This window comes from Mercenaria mercenaria, chromosome 10 (assembly GCF_021730395.1).
Source record: "Mercenaria mercenaria strain notata chromosome 10, MADL_Memer_1, whole genome shotgun sequence".
Classification (NCBI taxonomy): domain Eukaryota; kingdom Metazoa; phylum Mollusca; class Bivalvia; order Venerida; family Veneridae; genus Mercenaria; species Mercenaria mercenaria.
Window position 1 is genome coordinate 17,822,194 of NC_069370.1, and position 19,953 is coordinate 17,842,146.

Below are 19,953 nucleotides of genomic sequence, written 5' to 3' on the forward strand. Positions count from 1 at the left end.
GAAACATAACCCGACGTTCAATACCAGCTACGAAAGCAAACCGAGGTTGACTATAAAAAACTCGAATTTCGTCTTATACGAATTCTTGATCATTCCAATAGATACAGAATAAAATTAGTGCAAAAATCGACAACCCTGCATCGTATGTAACTTTTAGCGTGAAATTAAAAGTAGAACATGTTATCAGCGGACAATCATTATGTAGTTTGATTATTTCTTCCCCACTTGATACCTCGGCATGTGTGAACAACTGCGCATGCGCAATGCTATCTTCATGCCCCGTTAAGTCAGAAAGTTGTTTTATGAATGCAGGTGAATTATCATAAAAAAAACCAAACATTTTACAGCCTTATAAAATAGTGATTTTTTGTAGACATGAAGAACAAATATCTAAATGATCTGATGGTAGTGGAAGACTTCAGGTAGCCCTCCCCTGTAGGCACGAACGGGCGTGATAATGCTTTTGTAGGGAAATATCTCTTATACGTACATTCGGTTAATATCACTTGAATAAAGTAATCTACATAAGTAACACGTCGCCAACATGCTGAAATCCTACTGGCTGAAATATACGTTCAAAATTTATTGACACAGGCTACTTTCGGCAGTTTAGAAGATTCAACAACTGTGTAGTTAAGAGTGATTTATCATAACGATAATACATCTGCCACATTTGAAACAGAAATCATCAAAAACTTGTTTCTGAAAAGATGAACCAAACAGTGACTAGGTTGAATCATTTCAGGTCAGTTCTGTGAGTACAAAAGTGAAAAACAGGACAAGATAAATGACATTAATTCTTTGATGTTTAGAGATCTCAGTCCCGCTCTTGAAAATTCTCTTATGCTAATTTTTTTGCCAAGTTATTTGAAAATCTATTCATTCATACGTGTACAAATTTGTTGACGTAGGGGTAGGTCTTGCACGCGACATGTTCTTTTGTTATGGTCAAGGTTTTGCCAGTTATTTGAATAAATATATGCATGCATGAAATGTGATAAAACGGACAATGTTTTATCTCTGTATGTGACCTTGACCCTTGAGCTAGGCTCTGGCCTTTTCTGGTGTCACTTTGATATTCGACAATGTATTACAATGTTACCTGTCTGACATACACACAAACATACACACTGCCGCACGTTAACGTATCCATTAATTACTTAATAAAACGATGGAATATATCTTTAAAATGATAGACATATACTACTGTTTGCAGATCAAATTGCCCTTTCACATTTTTTGAAGTCGATAGAGTTATACGTTTACGTCACAAAAGCGACGAAGCTGAATCTATTTTAAGAGTAATCCTGACAAGTTAACCCCGCCCCATCCGCTAGTTTTTACCGTATTCACCTTGTCGCTGCGTCCTTTCACGTGTACACAAAGCGCGCGCTCTGACTCTACAAAATGTCTAAAAATAGGCCCAGTATCCCCGTCCTTGTATACGTTGTAACTTTATCGATTTGAAAGAAGTACAATAACTTGAATATAATGGATACGTTGTTTAAAAAGTAAAATACTCCTATTTCAACAACGTCCAAATGGGAACAGCATTTTTTGTTTGTTTTGAAAATTATTATCGACGAGGGAAAAATATTTGCGTCTACAGTAATTTCCGGTCACGACGTAGTTATACAGAACTAGTTTTAATTGCGTAATAATAATTAGTAAGTGACCTTATAACGGAGATTTAATGTTAAACAACCATTGAGCTAAACAACACTTGTAATTGTGATATTCATAAAAATCTGATTCTGCAGAATGCAGGGATGTGCCTAATTATTTTCAAAAATAATTAATTAATTCCAATTACATTGAGAAAATTGCTGATTAAATTAAATTAAATTAAATTACAAGCCATTTTCAAAAAGTAATTAATTAATTACAATTATTTTGCCAAAAGTAATTAATTATAATGAATTATTTTATCTCTAACAATGCAGTCATTTGGAAAACAATTTTTATTATTCAACATAATTATTTACAACTCAAAGCTTTTTTGACAAAATGTGCATAAAAGTAGCAAATCAAATCATTTACTTAATACATGCATGTTAATATCAGCAAATGTCAGCAAGAAAACATATGAGTGATAAAATTTGAAGTGAATTGTAGACTGGTCTTGTATTCCCTTGAGCAGTGTCTGCATTTTGCTTGAAAATTTCCACTTCCGAGATAAAATGTTTGAGAGCTGATGAATTCATGATGTGCACTATGTGTAATACCACGACAGAATGACAAGTTTCAATATCAGTTTTTCTGTACATGTAATAGAAAGAGCATTGAAACACGAGGGTAAACGATTTGTACGAGGGGGCGTAGCCCCCGAGTAAAATCGTTTGCCCGAGAGTTTTAATGCTCTTTCTGTTTTGTATCATAGCCATCCATACATGGTAGTTGTAGGCGTTCCACATTGCCATATACAGCAGTTCAAGTGAGTACTTAAAATCCTTGCTTTACAAATGTGTAAAGCCCAGGTAAAATAAACCATTGCGAGAGCAGAAAATCAATAAAATACACTTCACTGTCTACTGTTCCAGACACTGGCATACTTCCTATCCAACAGTGCGGTAACTAACGTGCGGGTATTAAATACCTGCACACTTTTAGTTACCGCACCCTGTACTCAGTGTATACGATTTACATGCACCAAATTTGTTAAGAAAAAACACCGAACTATGATAAAATCCTAATTATTAGGTTTAGTGACTAAGATGTTCACCCAGTGATCACACTTAACAGAACTGATTAGGGATTAACACCTCTAACACTTGATTGTTTATACAACAATACCTGTCAGCTATTTACTGTCACTGTGAAAATTTCACACGCCCATTGATCAGTAAAAAAGCCAAGGTAATTGAAAGTAATTAGATTTAATTGACAATTACAACCCAAACCTAAGTCCGTATTTAATTAATTTCAATTACTTTAATTTAGTTTGTGCTTAATTATTCATTATTTTCAATTAGATCAAAATTTGTAATTAATTAAATTACAATTATAATTAGGCACATCCCTGCCAGAATGCATCATAAAATCTTGGATATCGCTTTATGTCAATGCCTTGGTCCGATTACCGTATCAACATTTCCGGAACACACTATTAAACCTACTTTAGTCAGTATATTGTATCTGCCGAAGAGGTTGATAGATTCATCGTAAAAAACTATATCAAATCTAAGTCCATTGTTTTGTTTCTTGTTTTGTTGGTGGGTGTGGGGTGGTGTGTGTGTGTGTGTGGGGGGGGGGGGGGGGGGGGGAACCATTTCTAGACTCACATATTCCGTAAGAAATTACCAACTTTTTCAACTAAAGACCTTCAATCAATGATAGGTTACAGCGACCACGAGTCAGTCGCGTTACACGAGATACATTATCTGAAATTTGGGCAGGACAAAATGCCTATAATGTTTTAGAGGGTTCCGCTTTTATTTTCACATCCACGCAACCTAAATGTAGTCAGTGACATAATTTATGTCCTTGATGTAGTGTACATTCATTTAAGATTTGAATGACTATTATAATATCTTAAACAACCGTAAATCAACCTTTTATCTTGTAAACTTCTCAGTCACGCGGCCAACGTAAACAAATACATTCAGTGTATGCGTAAATTAATCTGACCTCGTATCGGAAAAAAAGTTTACTGAAATGGCAAAGTTACCTGTATAGACGAGGACCAAAAATAGCTTCAGCATCGCCGTTCTATCGATTTTTAAAAAAGGCGAAAGGGCAATTTAACCTGCAAACAGTAGTAAAATATCTCCTTTGATTGCATCACTATGGAAACACTCTGAGATTTCATTTCAATATATCAATTGTCGTTAGAACCCACCTATCCTGCTTTCTTCGGATATTAAATAATTCAAAGAGATTCAGAGAAATTATGCGTTGTGTCTGCCAATAATATTTCTTCAGGTGCTGGAAGTTTTGTTTAAATTGCAGTTTTCTTTTTGTAGTTTAATAAAATGAGTTTCATTTATCGCTACTGTTACTATGTCAAATTGATATTTGTATTTGAAATTGAACCGGATTCAGTCTACTCTCTATAGGGTCGGACATATTGGTTCCTCTGTGTTTAAGGACAAATGTGAGCATTATTGAAACACCTTACATCATGTAGGTACGTCATTTCATTATTCAAACACATGAATAGTTGTTAAAGAAGTAGCATAAACAAAGACATTAAGCTTTTACCATATATTTTATGCCGATTATTAAAGAAAATAAATAAATACCAGATTGCAGTATGTATTTTTTTGACAGAGAGAGGATTTATAACTGATTGATCCAGTTTACAGAGCTACTTCATAGGTGTATATCCACATCTGTCTGTATACGCAAATTTAATCAAATCATGAGTGTAATTTTGAACATAAATGCTGTAAATTTCTGTACAGGTATAAATGTACTGCCAAACATTATTTACAGTGTACATAAATAGCGACGTCACACTTAAGATGAAATCTTAAAACAAGTTATATTAATTGGTTTGAAAATTACAATCTATGTACAAATACATTTTTGATATCAACTGCTGAAACAGTTTCAACGTTATTTAATCAAATTTTTGCTTATGTTAATTCGCCTAATTAACTGATCGAGCGTTTGTTTCAATAGGTCTGACGGCGGCGTTTTTATTTTACCTCTTGCGTCTAATTTCTTCAGAATTATCTCTGTAAATCTATATTAGAACCGTTCTTCCCAGTACAAACAACTTTTATTGGAAGTCCTAATTTTCAGTAGTCCAATGGTCTGTTCGCCCGGTATTTTTCATATTCGGGTAATTTTATGAAATGTATAATGACAAGGCTATGGCATGCTGAAAACATTTTACTTAGCCTAAATATTGCTTGTATTATTAGGACTTATTTATTTTTCAAACAGGTACTGTAGATAACTCTTTTGAGAGAATTCGTTCGCCAAATATTCGAGTTTACCGTAGCTAGACTAGTCTATGTCTGAATGCAGAATGGTTCACAGATTGAAATTCAATGTCGGTGGGCAAACATACAGTATTTCTACGAATTCTCTACAAAATGGTCCAGAATCTAAGCTGACACGAATGTACCAGTCTGGAACCTTTACTGCATCTGCCTGTATAGATGTTGACAGACCAGGAGATATGTTTGCTTCTGTGTTGGCATTGTATCAGACTGGAGAACTACATTTTCCTATGACGTCATGTCCGGGAGCATTCCTGAATGAGTTAGAATTCTGGGAAATATCACCGGAAATGCTAGAAAGCTGTTGTTTTAATAGGTAAGTGTGAAAAACCTCTTTGCATCTCACTTATATACTTGAATTATCTGGCCTTACTTTCCATAAGATTGTATTTCTTATGTTGTAAAAAAATTTCAAAGCACTTTGGGTACAATTTGTCACTTTTTATCATAGTCTGGAAGAAAAGACTTGGTAATGTTTATGTCAATTATATGTTACCGATGTTAAAATGACCAAAGAAGGAGGTTAGAAAAATAATAGGAATTAAAAAATATGTATGATGATGTACCATGTTTAAGTCTGTAATAAAATTCTGTTTTGTTCTATTCCGTTCTATAGTTATTGTATGTTTGCGTCACTATTGTATTTTCAAGATATATAATGTCAACGTTGCTATTGATTTTTCAGATTGCAAAGTTTTGTTGACGAGCAGGAAACCTTACAAAAATTCCGACAAAATCGTGAAGCAAGTAGGACACATTTTAGTTATTCCAATCAGTTTATGAAGAGCTGTAAAGGCAAACTCTGGAATATCATTTACTATTCGAAACCTTCTGCTTTGGGAAGGGTACGTATTGTACTAGCTGATATTCAATATCCAATAGAAAATACATTTTACATTTGGCATTACCTTAAAATATTATATACATTATCACCGCCTTTTCATTTATGAGATAATTTCCTCTCACCCTTAATCCATACTATTAATCTTAAGTTACATTTGAAAGAAGATTTGGTTATGCCATTAAAATATTACATTTCTACCTATGAATAATTGATAAAGCAATGGCTAGGCCATATATTTTTCAGTTATATTTCATGGTTTCTCTGTCCATGGTTTTGCTGTCCATATGCGCACTGGCATTCAGCACAGATCCATATTTCCGAAGGCAAATGACAAACTGCGAGCGCCTGGAGTATATGGAGTCTTCCGGTATGGAAAAGATTGAATTAGCTAGAAAATGGCTAAAAGAAGACTGCAACAGCGATAAATTGCCTGACCATAGACCGCCCTTGTGGATAACACCACCACATTTTGGAGATCCGAATGAAAGCAACCGGAAGTTTAAAACATCTGTAAATATATTTTTACTATATGAAAAGGATAGTGATAATTATAATGACAGTGAAAGCGTTGATGATGAAGGTAATGATGAGAGCTGGTCGCATGGTGGAAATTTCAATGATCAGCCTACCGGAACCCAGGAGCAAGGAAACAATTCTGATGACACGTTACCTTGTACGTCTCCCGAGGTCTTCAACGAATCACAGATACCTGTGATGACGGGTGAATACGTAGAACTACCAGATTTTGAGATTCAAATTTATACATTTGTTGTTTTAGAAGCAGTAGCTGTAGTATATTTTACGATTGACATAATACTGCGACTGCTTTTCTGTCCTTCTAGAAAGTGGTATTTCTTGAGTATAATCAATTTCGCCTACATGCTGGCTCTCATTGGATCATATGTACACTTTGTATTAATGCAAGTCTACAAACATGAAAAATATAGGGACAGCTGGATGGATTCTTTGAGGTACTTACAGGTTTTACGTTCTTTGCGATTGTTCCATATCGTCTCTAATGTCCGTGCTGGACAGGTTTTAGCCTATACGGTACGAGAAAATTTCAAGGATCTCTCAATTTTGATACTGTTCTTGATTGTTGGGATGACCTCCTTCGCTAGCTGTATGTTTATCGCAGAAGAAAGAGAAGATTTCCAAAGTATTCCAGTGGGTTGGTACTGGGCTCTTGTTACCATGACAACAGTAGGTTACGGCGATATTGCCCCTAAAACGGCTGTGGGAAGAGTAATGGCCTGTTTATGTGCATTTTCTGGTATAATCCTACTAGCGCTTACTGCACCGATTTTCGCTCACAATTTCTTAACACTTTATCAATTTGCTAATTCAGAAAAAGCCGTACAAAAATTTAAACAAAAAAGGTCGAAAGTTAAAATATTACAAAATGATGTAAAACTTGATGGAAATAGCACATTCTTCTCCTGTGAGGACAAGTGCTCCTAGGTAGATTCATGAGATCCCTAAAAATGGAAATAAAGAAGAATCGATAAGTATATGAATATGTATAGTTTAGCTAAGTCAATGCACTGTTTAGCATTCTGGTCCTTATCTTATGGGCTAAATGTTCTAAAGAAACCAACGCGTATTTTTGACATTTTCGTAGAAAAGACATAATAGTTCAGATTGTATTTGGTGAAGTACAACTCAATGTCAGTACGAGTAGTAATACTCGGTCACATCAGTGTGATTTTTCATGCAATTTCGCAAGAAATATGGCCCCTTTTAACTTTCAAATCTTGGTTAAGTTTTTCGTACAAGTTTTACCATGTGATATTTTTATCGGGCTGATTGTTATCTGGTGCATATTCATGAATTATTTAGATCTTCATTAATAATCGTATTGCCCTTATGATAACATGATAATAAGATAACCGGGGAAGATTAGCTCATTTTGGAGAAAATAAGACACAACGCCAAATCTATTTCCATCTGTAATAAATAAAAAAGAACTAATTTCCACTTGTTTCAGAACAGTTTTTCTTTTATAAAATAAATTTAATCTAATTGTCATAATCAAAACAGTGAGTATTAAAATATTAAAATATCATATTAAAACACAAATTCTTAAAAATCAAAACAAATTCAAAAACAAGTTCATTCATAATCTAAAAAAAAGCATCAAGAATTTTACAAGGAAATTTTGACTTGCATTTTAGTCATATGTCATGTTGTCTACAACCTGTTCATAAATGTTGTATGAATATCATTGATTATAAGAAAACTTGTATTATTTGTAAGTCTACATTTGAAAAAAAAAAACAACCCAGATTATATGAATAAACATTCGAATTTTCCAGTTGATTCTCTTCTGTAACTAAAAGAAAATATTTTATAAAAACAAGAGCTTTATTTGAAAAAGAATTCTATGGAATGCTATTAAAGCCAGAGAATTGCAAATCCATAATAGAATTTATTTAATTATATTTATCGTAGAGGAGCAGTCAGTCAGTAATTATTTGAGAGTGATCGAGACAATAAATCTAGTATATGAAAATTTCCACGATAAAATAAAAATAATATTAAATTATTAAATCGATATATATTTAAACATTTACTAGGTGAAAATCTCGATTCTTCCTCAAAGTTACTGATTCGTAGTTAGTATAGTTTAGAGCTTTAAGAAATTCCCGTCTACGCTCCTGGTTAGGGAATTTAAATACGAGAAAAGTAAGAAAGTGTTCCTTAAAATACATTCATAATGTATCATATGTGTGTAACTGAAGAGATTTCTGGGGATGAATTTTATATGATAAAAGAAAATTTGGATGATGAAACAGTTGATGATTGTTGTTATATAATTGATACAAAGGACTTAGATAATGATGAAATTTTTCAAAAATTTATATTTCATAGAAAAAAATGCTATTAAGAGAAGAAGAAAATAACCTTTTAGAAAAAGTTAATCGAGTTGCTTCTTTTCAAACATATTTGTTATTCGATATGTTTTTTCTGAAAAGCCAGAAATGTTCTTTTCAGTTCAAATTATTTCTTTGAAAAAACAGTAAACCTTTATAATTCTTTGGAAGGTACAGCTATCATAAAAATTATAACAGATGTAAATTTTAATTGGCAAGACTTACATCTATTGCCGAAAATTATAAGATCTAAAGCAGCACTTTAGAGGTTATTTTTGGAAAACTTTGATACTACACTAGAACCTATAGATGCGTTATTGAGTTGTGTAATCCAATCACAAATACAAAAAATGTTTTCATAGAACATAAATGAAAAGCAAATAAATTAATTAAATAAGAGAAGTAACTGCATATAATATGTCACCTAGAGGTCTCTTTATTATACTTGAATGAAAGGATATTTTGGTACGAGTATGCCTTGCAGTGTTTTGTTTATCATTAATTTTCATCATATCATTTAATATATAATAAGGAATGATATTACATAGAATAGAGATAGTTATGATTATATAAAAAGCCCTAAAACTGAATCTTTTGGTTTATGTAATTTTACATGGGGACATGTAACTTTGGAAAATGGGGGGTAGTTTTACAAGACAAAAAATAGCATAAAGCAAAATGAATTACTTAGGACTGTGAATAAAAGAACCGCGCTCCATAAAATTCTATTTTCATAATTATTATTATTTTATAGAATTTTATGCCCATAAAACCAAATTTCTGATAAAATATGTAAAGAAATTTCTTACCTGTAATAAATAAAAAAGAAATAATTTCCACTTGTTTCAGAACAGTTTGAAACAAGCCGGAGCGCGGTTCTTTTATACACAGTCCTTATTAATTCATTTACCTAATAACGGAAGTTCATACTACTTACTTCACGTGATCATACTGAAACAGTATGAACTGTCATACCAAATTTGTCCATACCATAGAAACATCAAGTCTAATGAATTTTTAGGTTAATCAACTTATATTTCATATTCTTTTTAATACTTTTAATTAAATTTATTTCCTGCTAAAGTTCAAACCAACATTTATAAAAATACTTTCCAATGAATATTATTATCAACACTGTATTATAAAAGAAGATTTTTTTACCAAATTATGAAAAATACATTTTTATTTCCCACTCATGAACGATGCTAACCACCCTCATCGCACCAACATTTGGTTAAGTCCATCATATTAGTACAACAACAGGTTGCAGCACCATTCCTAATTTACTAATTTAGTATTACCTTAGAAACTGTGCACTCTGATTTATTGCCAGATTCCCTATGAATCATGAAATCTTGTTTACCTAAGATCTATCCTTGAATTTTCATTTTTTATATTTACTTCTATTTTGTATTTTAGGCAAACTTATTCATTCGTTTGGTTCCTAGATAAAATTTTCTAAGTTTGCTTTATGCTACTTTTTGTCTTGTAACACAAGTCCACGTTTTGTCAAAACTATTTGACATGTGGCTTTGAAACTTTGAACACTTGTTTATCGTCATGATCTCCATCTGTAGGCAGGAGTACATAACTCTGTCAACTATTTTAGCTGAATTATGGCCCTTTTTGAACTTGGAAATCGGTTATTTTTTTTCATACCAGTCCATATTTTGCCTAACCTGTTTGTCACATGGCTTTGAAACTTTGTCCACTTGTTTAACATCATAGTCTACATACTAGTATGTAGGCAAGACTACATAACTAGGACAAGAACTTTAGCTCAGTAATGGCCCTTTTTTGACATAGACATTTCGCATACCATTTCATATTTTGTCTAAACTGTTTGATATATGGCTTTGAAACTTTGATCACTTGCTTACCATCATGGTCACACATTGCCATATAATGCAAGACTTCTCCAAATCCAAAAATACAGGTACTTTGTTTGTCTTATCTTTTTTTCTTCTTTTGTCTGAAAATATCTGGTAATATTTCGACCCCATACTTGCATCAGTTCTTCGAATAGGCAAGCGCGCTGTCAACAGACAGCTCTTGTTTTTGTCCTTGTTAAGCTTAACCTCTATGCTATACTTCTAGAGTAGCTAAAAATTACTTTTCTGTTGCGCAGGGTCTCTCTATTTTAAATGTTATTTTACTTCATGACCTAAAATTGCTTTTTTGTTAAGTATAGTACCTCTATTTTATAAAAAAAAAATATTTGTTTACTTCATTCCTCATTTTGGAAGGACATTTGGTCCTGCTAAGGATAGTGAAGACAGTAAAACTCTTCTATGACTATTTCAGTTACCTGGATACAATTTGTCTAAACCTATAGGTGTTTCCTAAAATATAGTCTTCTTTAAGTTACATGTGTACTACACAAACAATAGAACTAAACATCATAAAATATATGTTCTATATATCTGATGGCCATTCTAAAATGTTTAAAGATACCCATTGGTCATCGTTCGTTAAAATATTTCATTTTCAGGTTATTCAAATGTAAAAATCCTTATTAAATGTATTAAACTTTGCTAAAAGTATATATTAATTGTGTGTAGAGCTACATTCATAAGTAAATATCATACATTAACAATCCATTGTTAAAAATACTTCTAGTTTTTTTAGTACCTTTACACATTCATACTACATATTTAGTTATACGTGTAGACAGTGTGTAATATTTAGACCTAATTTTAATGCATAATTCTGTTAATACACATAAACTTGTTGATTTTATCTTTACATAAACTATATGTAGTAACTGTTCATGCTTAAGTCAGAATATTCTACAAAGGATTATCTTTACAAGAATTTACCTTTTAATTATCGAGCAGCTTTTACAAAATTTAGATGTGGCGTTGCACCCTTGAGAATTAAACAGGGAGATATGAGAACTTAGAATTGAATAGAAGATGATGTTTTTACTGTAAGGGTGTTATTGAAGATGAAAACATGATTTATTCCATACAATGATATTAGGAAAGGTTAAATATCTGCAACTGATGACTTACCAAATTTGACTTACGATATAATGTCCGATAATGAAAGATTGACACTTTTAGCAATGAAAATGTTTTATTTATTGCTGCCAAAACCTGTCATAATATACATAATATAACTAATGAAGGAAGTAAACGTCTTTATTCTAGGCCATAACTTCCTTGTATTGATTGTTTTACCCTTTTATTAATGTAAATAACATGGTGTTAACAACTTTTATCAGTACTGTAGTTGTACGATCATGTTTTAATTAAAATGGCATCATTGTGATTCATACTTGAAATGTTTTATTAATGTGTTTTACATGTATAGTCTTCTACAAATCTGCATAGACTGGCTTTGTGTTACATGTACTGTACATATTATATATGTTCATGTATACACTAAGATGAGACTTGAATAAAATGTTTGAATTAAATTTGAATGACTTGTCTTCTGGGGGCCGTTTTATCAACGTTCTACGACATGTCGCAGGCATGTTTTTATCTTATAAGTGTCGCAGACAGTTCGGTACCGTTTTATCAACGTTTGTCGTAGTCTACCACGTCGTAGAAAATGTCGCAGACTTACGACAACATACGTGCCGTCGTAGACGTCTTAGCGACGTCAGTCTTTTGTATTCAATATGGCCGCATTGTTGTATTTGTACAATTGTCAAGGAAGGAGAAATGATAGAATGTTCCGTGAAAGGATAGGATTGGATCAATTAAGAGATTTTGAGGTGATGTCTAGATACCGGTTAGACAGAGTGTCAATCGAAGCTTTGATAGAGCTGCTAGCTGACTACTTGATGAAACTTACACGGAGATCGTGTTCAATAAGTGCAGAAATTCAGGTGAGCCCTCCTTTTAATTTTAATTACTGCGGTTCCGCTCACTTAACCAAATTATTATCCTTTGAGCTTCTCACGTTTCCTTTGCGCCTGTAACCCTACTGTAGTCTGGATCTATATATCATGGCATTGACCTTGAAAAATATAAACAAACATTGCCAACACAGAGTAGTGTTTTCAATGTTTGTTTAGGGTCTATAATGGACCCTTCATCTATATCAATGCCCCTGAGCTAATGAATAAAATGTTAACTCTTTAAAAATCACAGGTTTTGTGTTACTTTCGCAGACTGGCATTTACCATAAGATAAGATAAGATAAGTCTGATTTATGTCGTCAAGACATTTAACAATTAACATACTGTAAGCTCTAACTGAGCCTTTTCAATTGACACAAGTACTGAGAACAAGAATGGCAGTGGCTAGGTAGCCGGTTCCGGCTACCTAGACCTTTAGTCTACGTAGCCGGTTCCGGCTACCTAGACTAAAGGTCTAGGTAGCCGGCTCTCCTTAGGCTGGCGATATTCGCCAGACTATTATAACCATATATCGAGTTTCCACAAAGTTAAACAGGTGCTGAGACTGACAACACAAAATATAATCATGCGCAATTCAGATAGTCCGCCACGTTTATCAGTTTGCCATAGAGTTGTATAAAGATTGTTAAACTTTCCTGTTTCAATAGATCTATTTATTCAAACATGTTATAATAATGTTTTATTTTTCCAACGTAAATACTTGAAAGGTAACATTAGAAAATATTACATAATGATGGTAAATTAATTCGCCTCTATGAATGAAATGTCCGTATGAATGGAACTTTTTCGTAACTCAACACTGTTGACCGCTTCGTTACATATTATGACCCCGGTCTATAAATGCTAATCAAACAAACGCTGGTTCCGAGAAACAATTGTCGATATGAGTTACACTGCGCATTATTCGACGACCTAACAAGAAATATGAAATATCAATTAAAATGAACTTATAGTGATATGAGTTATGTCAGGTCTTATATTGTGGGCTTTAAGAATCTATTCTTTCAGATCATTTGCTGTAGGTACTACGGGACGAAATCGCTGCGTGGAATTGCCACAGTAACGTAAGAAGAAACAAATGACCACATTCTACGTGTTATATACCTAAACAGCGTACATGCTATATTTTGCTATAGAAATAATGTTTACATTTACAATATTAATAGAAACTATAACATTACTTGATTTAACAGCAGTTTTTAAGGCTATTTTTATACTAAATTCGTTTTAAACATTCTGACGAATACTGAAAGATATAATGTAAAAAGTACTTTATCACTAATTTCCTTTAAGAGTTTACATATTTTCGCACTGTGATTCATCTTAAAACGGCTTTTACCCTGTCGTTTTTTTTTAATTAGTTAATTTTGCATAAATTATGTTGTTTTTTCCTCCAGCTGAAACAGAGACAAATTTTAAAGTGATAGCCATTGCGTAAAACTATCGAAGAGAATTCATTTTACCAAATATTTTTTCTAAATGAAACCTCAAAGTATTGCGTAACAATTATAAGACACAAAATAAAATTGTCAATAACAATTTTTCTAGAGAGCCTCGAGTAAAAGGATTTAATCGGACAGAAGTTAAGCTCCAACTCTTAAAATCTTAAAAATTATGGCCTTGCTCTCTGCATTCATAAATAACCATAAGGCAGAAGTAAAACCTTCCTACCTACATTTCTTCCAAACTTCGTAAACTAAAGAATAAATGTAAAATTAAGAACTGTTACAAATGTAACTAAGTATTTTCAAAGATATCTAATCATTCACCCTTCAGGTTAAATTCATTTTAAACAGCAAGAAATGGCTAGTCAAATAAAACATTTCCGCTTTTGTACGATAGATCAATGATAATAAGTCTTGAAAAAAAACAACAACAGTTTATATTACTTGAAAAAAGAAATATTATGAACAAATTTGGTCCTAGTGGGGCTTGAACCTTCGCCCTCCTGAAAAATTAGTTAAAGTAATCTCATGGTAGGAACTGAATACTCTTAAAAAAAAGGAGTACATTATTACGGGTACGTCAATTTTCCTAACGATCGTATTAGGGAAGGAACATGACTAGACAATAATTATTTATAGTCCGGTTTGTAGCGGGATTCGAGCCCAAAATTTCCCTCATACCGACAAGAAAATCGCCCCATCTGATCAGTGTTCATACATTCATACATGATGTGTGTCGTGGTGGGGAAGGGGGGATTGCATACCGAAACATAGATGTTATGTTTGTTACCTTTATATTTTATCTGATATTATGTCCCTCAATGTTTATTATCGCTTCTTTAGAAACCTATATAAACGGTTATGGCATGCGAATTGTCCAACAATAACGTGAACCCAGGTTAACGGTCGAAAACCTAGGATTAACAATCGATAAACTAGGTTTTTCGAACGTAAAACCAGAATTTTCTAATACTTACCCATATTTTCGAGCGAAAACACGCCCAGGTTTCAACTAGGTTTTTCAATTGAACTTTGAATTTCGGCCGTTATTCTAAGTTCACGAACGTGAACATATGTTAACGATCGAGAACTTAGGTTTACGACCGTGAACATGGATTTACGACCGTAAACATAGTTTCACGCTCGTGAACATAGGATAATGACCAAAAATCATAATTTTGTACGAGAAACCAAGTTTATTGAATGTAAACCTAGGCTCACATTCTTAAACTATGGTTAACGCTCGTAAGCCCAAGTTCATGGTCGTAAACATAGGTTCACGTCCGTTAACAATGGTTTTCGGCAATCAAATTATCCAATAATTACATTCTTGGTCGAAAAACTAGGATAATTGAATACTTACATAAATTTTCAAGCGAACACACAGGATAACGGGAGTAAACTATAGTTTACTCTCTTGAACCCATGTTTACGTCCGATAAACTAGGTTTCTCGATTGAACTTTAACTTGGGTGTACAATGTGAACCTACACTTACAAGCATGAACTATGGTTTACGAAGTAATCCTATGTTTTTGCTCGAAAGAATAGGCTTACATGCTTTTACGTTCGAAAAACCTAGTTTATCCATCGTTAAACCTAGTTTTTCGACTGTGAAGCTGCGTTCATGTTATTATTGGACAATTTCCATACATGTCACGTCCGTAAACTATGGTTCACGATCATAAACCTAGGCCCACGGTCGTAAACAGGGGTTCATGTTCGTAAACTCGTAAATAAAGGTTCACGACCGTGAACCATAGTCGATTTTTTAATTCTAATATATCGACCGTACACCATGGTTAACATTTGAAAAACTAGGTTTCTCGAATAAACAATGAATTTCGCTCGTTATCCTATGTGGTTTGATTGGATTACGTTCTCGGAACCTGATTTTTTGTAAGATTTTAATTTTTGCGGTTTCAGATTCCCAAGTGCGAATTATGTGCTGTTTGTTTCATTATTGAAGCAAACACAATGTATTTTTTTCACACCATCTATAGTCTGTAATATCCTTACACTACCTTCACAAGTTACCAAGAAAATATGAGCCGTGCCATGAGAAAACCAACTAAGTGCTTTTGTGACCAGAATGGATCTGCGCAGTCTGGTCAGGATCCATATGTTGTTTGTGTTCAACTTGAGACAAACAGTTAGCGAACAGCATGGATCCTGATAAGACTGCGCAGATGCATCTTGAGGTGTATGTCTGCCCCTGGAGGGTTTCATTATAGTTCTATCTCTGTTTATTGAATTCGTAGGGTTTCTTATATTCCTGTTATTTGCGTTTAAGTTGTCAAAGGTTGTAACGTTTGTTATTTTCTAGACAAGCATGATATAAAACTGACACACTTGAAATTCCAAGTGCTATGCAGTGGATCTATTGGCTTTTAAATATACTGCATTTTCAAAAGAAATGGTGGTGTATAGGAAGCAAAATTAAATCTATTTACAATGCAATAAATAGTCATACTTCTTGATGAATTTACATGCTACAACAAAATGTGTCTTTTTATTAAATGTTTGAAGTGGCATGAGTGTAAGAAAGTCATTGAATGAAAATGATAGTAGGCATTCTTTTTATTGAACTTATTCAATATATAAATAAAAGGTAAAGGTAAAAAGGGTAATGGTAAGCTTTTTTTATCATCCCATACAGTATAATCGAATATACAGCATGAGCTACAAAGCTCTTGTGAGACAAACCAGGTATCCAGTAACAGATATTTACCTGTGCTTATTTTACCTCCTGTAGCAACCCTTTCATTGCTGAGTGCCGAGCAAGGGAGCTACCAGTACCTTTTTTTCACGCCTTTGGTATGACACAGCCGGGGATCGAATCCCAGACCTCCAGCATTCAAGGCATACACTTTACCACTATGCTCTTGAGGCAGTATATACATATGCAGCCCTGTAAATTATGTTGTAATGCCTCTATTTACTCTTGCCAGCGTCATATACATGATTGCAAAATAATTTATATTTCAGATTCTTGTTACACTGAGATACCTGGCTAAAGGTAGCTTTTACTCGGAGGTAGCAGACCTACATGGTGTAAGCAGGAGTAGTGTCTGTCATGCAGTCGAGTCTGTTGTCATGCACCTGTCAATATTTTGCCCGCCCAGGGGGGCGGCGGGCCGACCCGGGGGAATTTGACATTTCAAAAATTTTGTTGTCTAAATCCCCACCCTAGGGACAACCTTTTTTGTCTAAATCCCACCCTAGAGCCTGGTTGGTACATCAAATGTTTGTCAAATTCCCGCCTGTCGGGAATGGTCTTCTGTCTAAAGTCCCGTGTATGCCCGCCGCTCCCCCGGGCGGGCAAAATATTGACAGGTGCATCACAGCTATTAATGACAAATTAGACAACATAAGGTATTAAACTTTCTCATCTTTCAATTTAGACAGCACCATTTACAATTCATAGGGAGTTTCATGTTGCAGATCATGATCAGACTGTACAGATGGGTTTTGCTTGTGTCTGCCCACTTAGTTGGACATTTAGATGCTGTGCAATTTATCAGTGGCTGTCTAAAATTGTGTTACAACACAATGTTTTATAAACCTTGCGACTGATTTCAACTGAACTTTACATGAAATTATGTCAATATAATGAGATATTTCAGCAAGCACAGTTCTAGGTTATTCTGGTTCTGGTAAAGAACTAAGCTTTTGTATAACAATAACAAACAATTGTTTGTAGAAATTAACATAACAACATTTTGAAGCAGATAAACTTGTATCTAAGTAATTGTATGCTTTTTTTTGTTTTGTAGATTTCCTTTGGAAAGCCTGAATTGTACAAAGTACAGTTTCTACAACAAATGCGGCTTGCCAAATGTCATAGGAGCAATTGACGGAACGCTTATTCCTACACAGGTATCATTCAGTCAATTTTATTGAACAATTTTCTCAGTACTTACTTTTGGATTTTATTTGATTGACAATATGAATTGGTTTTCGTATATTTTATTGAAAAAATTGTCATAATTACGTGTGTGTTTGTGTGTGGGGGTGTGTGTGTGTGTGTGAGTGAGTAAATTATGAATTTATACTTGCGCTAGCATTTTAGAACCAACTCCACCTGACCCTGCTGAATTTTTACAATGAACTGGTCAATATCAGCGCAGTGTCAATTTAATTAATAGTTCATATTTCTTAGCAATCAGTGAAGATCTTGATCTGACTGCATAGTGGACTGGTATCAGTTACTAGTATCAGTACATTTGACAGACTCGCTGGATGAATTTTCACAAAAAAGTAAGGACTTGTCTTGTCCTTTGTGAGTCTTACAAAATTGGAATAATATTCTGTAAATTAATGATTATTTATTAATAGAAATCGTGAAAATGTTCAATATTAACATACTTTTGAAATGTAACTGCATGGGTTTACAGGCTGATATTCATATGCAGTTGGTATCAAAACTGGAAATATTTGTCTCCAGCATCAAGAGGATTGAATTATAATATTTAATATTGTACCACACCATGTATAAGACAAAAATTTTATTTTTTTTCTTGCCAACACAGGCCCCAGCAGAAAATGAGGCAGCATATGTTTGTAGGAAGGGGTTTCATGCCATAAATATGCAAGCTGTTGTTGACAGTAATATGAGGTATGTATATTATATCTGTTTCATTTACATTTCATTTACATTTCATTTCCAGTAATCAATTGTTTTAAACTATCCTGTGTTGATTGTTTGTTCCACTTTCCCACTTTTTACAATGTATGTCATATTGTTAAGTTAAAGATGCTTTTATTAATACTGTCTTTTAAGTTTAAACAATTTCTCTTAATTAAATGCTCTAACTTGTTGATTGGTTGACTATATTAATTTGTTAGACATATTACTATCATTGCATGGTATATTAAGTTAAATGTGCTTGGTTACCAACCCAGTAACATGTATCATTTTCAGATTTCTGGATATTGTTGCAAGGTGGCCTGGATCTCAACATGATTCTTTCATCTTCAACAATTGTGGATTGAAGGTATTTTCAAAGGCATTCATTGCAAATCATACCTTTTTGAATGGTTATAATAAGCAGTATTGCAATTCTCCACAAGATTGTTGTACCCATGCAGACATTTCCACAAATAGATAAGTTGGCCCATTTGTGTAACAATCTGCTTTTTGCCTGGCGTGTCAATTATATATATATTTATAGACTATCATTTTTAAAATATACACAACACATCAATATATTTAGTAACATAACAATCACTTTATTTAACTCTGATTGCAAGTTACACTAATATAAGAGAATACATAATTATACAAAGTTCAGATGAAAATGACATGGTAGTATTACAAGTAAATAAGTAACAACATATTTTGTTATATAACAGAGGCATTAAATCAGATGTAGAACTTCCTCTGTCCCGCTTTTAAGAAGAAGGATTATCAATTTCATGTGTGCATTTTTCAGGATGTTTTGGAGTCTGCTGATTTAGGATATCTCCTTGGAGACAGTGGCTATCCACTGAGAAGTTACCTTATGACACCAATTTTAAATCCTTCATCGGTTGCTGAAGTAAACTTCAATAATCGTCACAGTTCTGGCCGTTCTGTTGTAGAAAAGGCTTTTGGGGTTCTCAAATCCAGATTCAGGTAATATATACATGTAAATACCTAGTGAGTTCATAGCATATATATGATTGAAACATAAGTAATTTCAGCAGCTTCTTGTTTATATTCTTAACCTTGTCAGCATAGTGCAATAACATCATCATAAGTGTTAAAGAAAGAAACCTTGAAACCTTTTCTGCTAAAATTTGAAAATTAATCTAATATTACTGTAGTAATATATGACTTCCTAAGATAATTGTATAGCAATTTTCAGAAAATAAAAAGGTTATGTTATTTGTACATATGAATGATTGTACCCCCCGACAACAAAGTTGTAAGTTGGGGTGTATACTGGTTTCAGGTTGTTTGTCTGTCCGTCTGTCCGTAGACACAATAT

General features: G+C 33.4%; 1 protein-coding gene across 1 annotated transcript; it reads left to right on the top strand.

The window, feature by feature from the left end:
- The first annotated feature begins 18,471 nt into the window (after window positions 1-18,471).
- Window positions 18,472-19,617, top strand: LOC123533501 (putative nuclease HARBI1). Its single transcript, XM_053516791.1, has 3 exons — window positions 18,472-18,599; window positions 18,906-18,978; window positions 19,417-19,617. The coding sequence occupies exons 1-3, from the start codon at window positions 18,472-18,474 to the stop codon at window positions 19,600-19,602; spliced, it is 387 nt and encodes a 128-aa protein (XP_053372766.1). The 3' UTR covers window positions 19,603-19,617.
- The last annotated feature ends 336 nt before the right edge of the window (window positions 19,618-19,953 follow it).

What these genes read in the sequence shown, in the direction of transcription:
- LOC123533501 (XM_053516791.1), top strand. Translation starts at nt 18,472, where the DNA reads ATGTATAAGACAAAAATTTTATTTTTTTTCTTGCCAACACAGGCCCCA. An exon ending in GTTGTTGACAGTAATATGAG is followed by an intron (nt 18,600 to 18,905) that starts GTATGTATATTA and finishes TATCATTTTCAG; the next exon opens with ATTTCTGGATATTGTTGCAA. An exon ending in TCAACAATTGTGGATTGAAG is followed by an intron (nt 18,979 to 19,416) that starts GTATTTTCAAAG and finishes TGCATTTTTCAG; the next exon opens with GATGTTTTGGAGTCTGCTGA.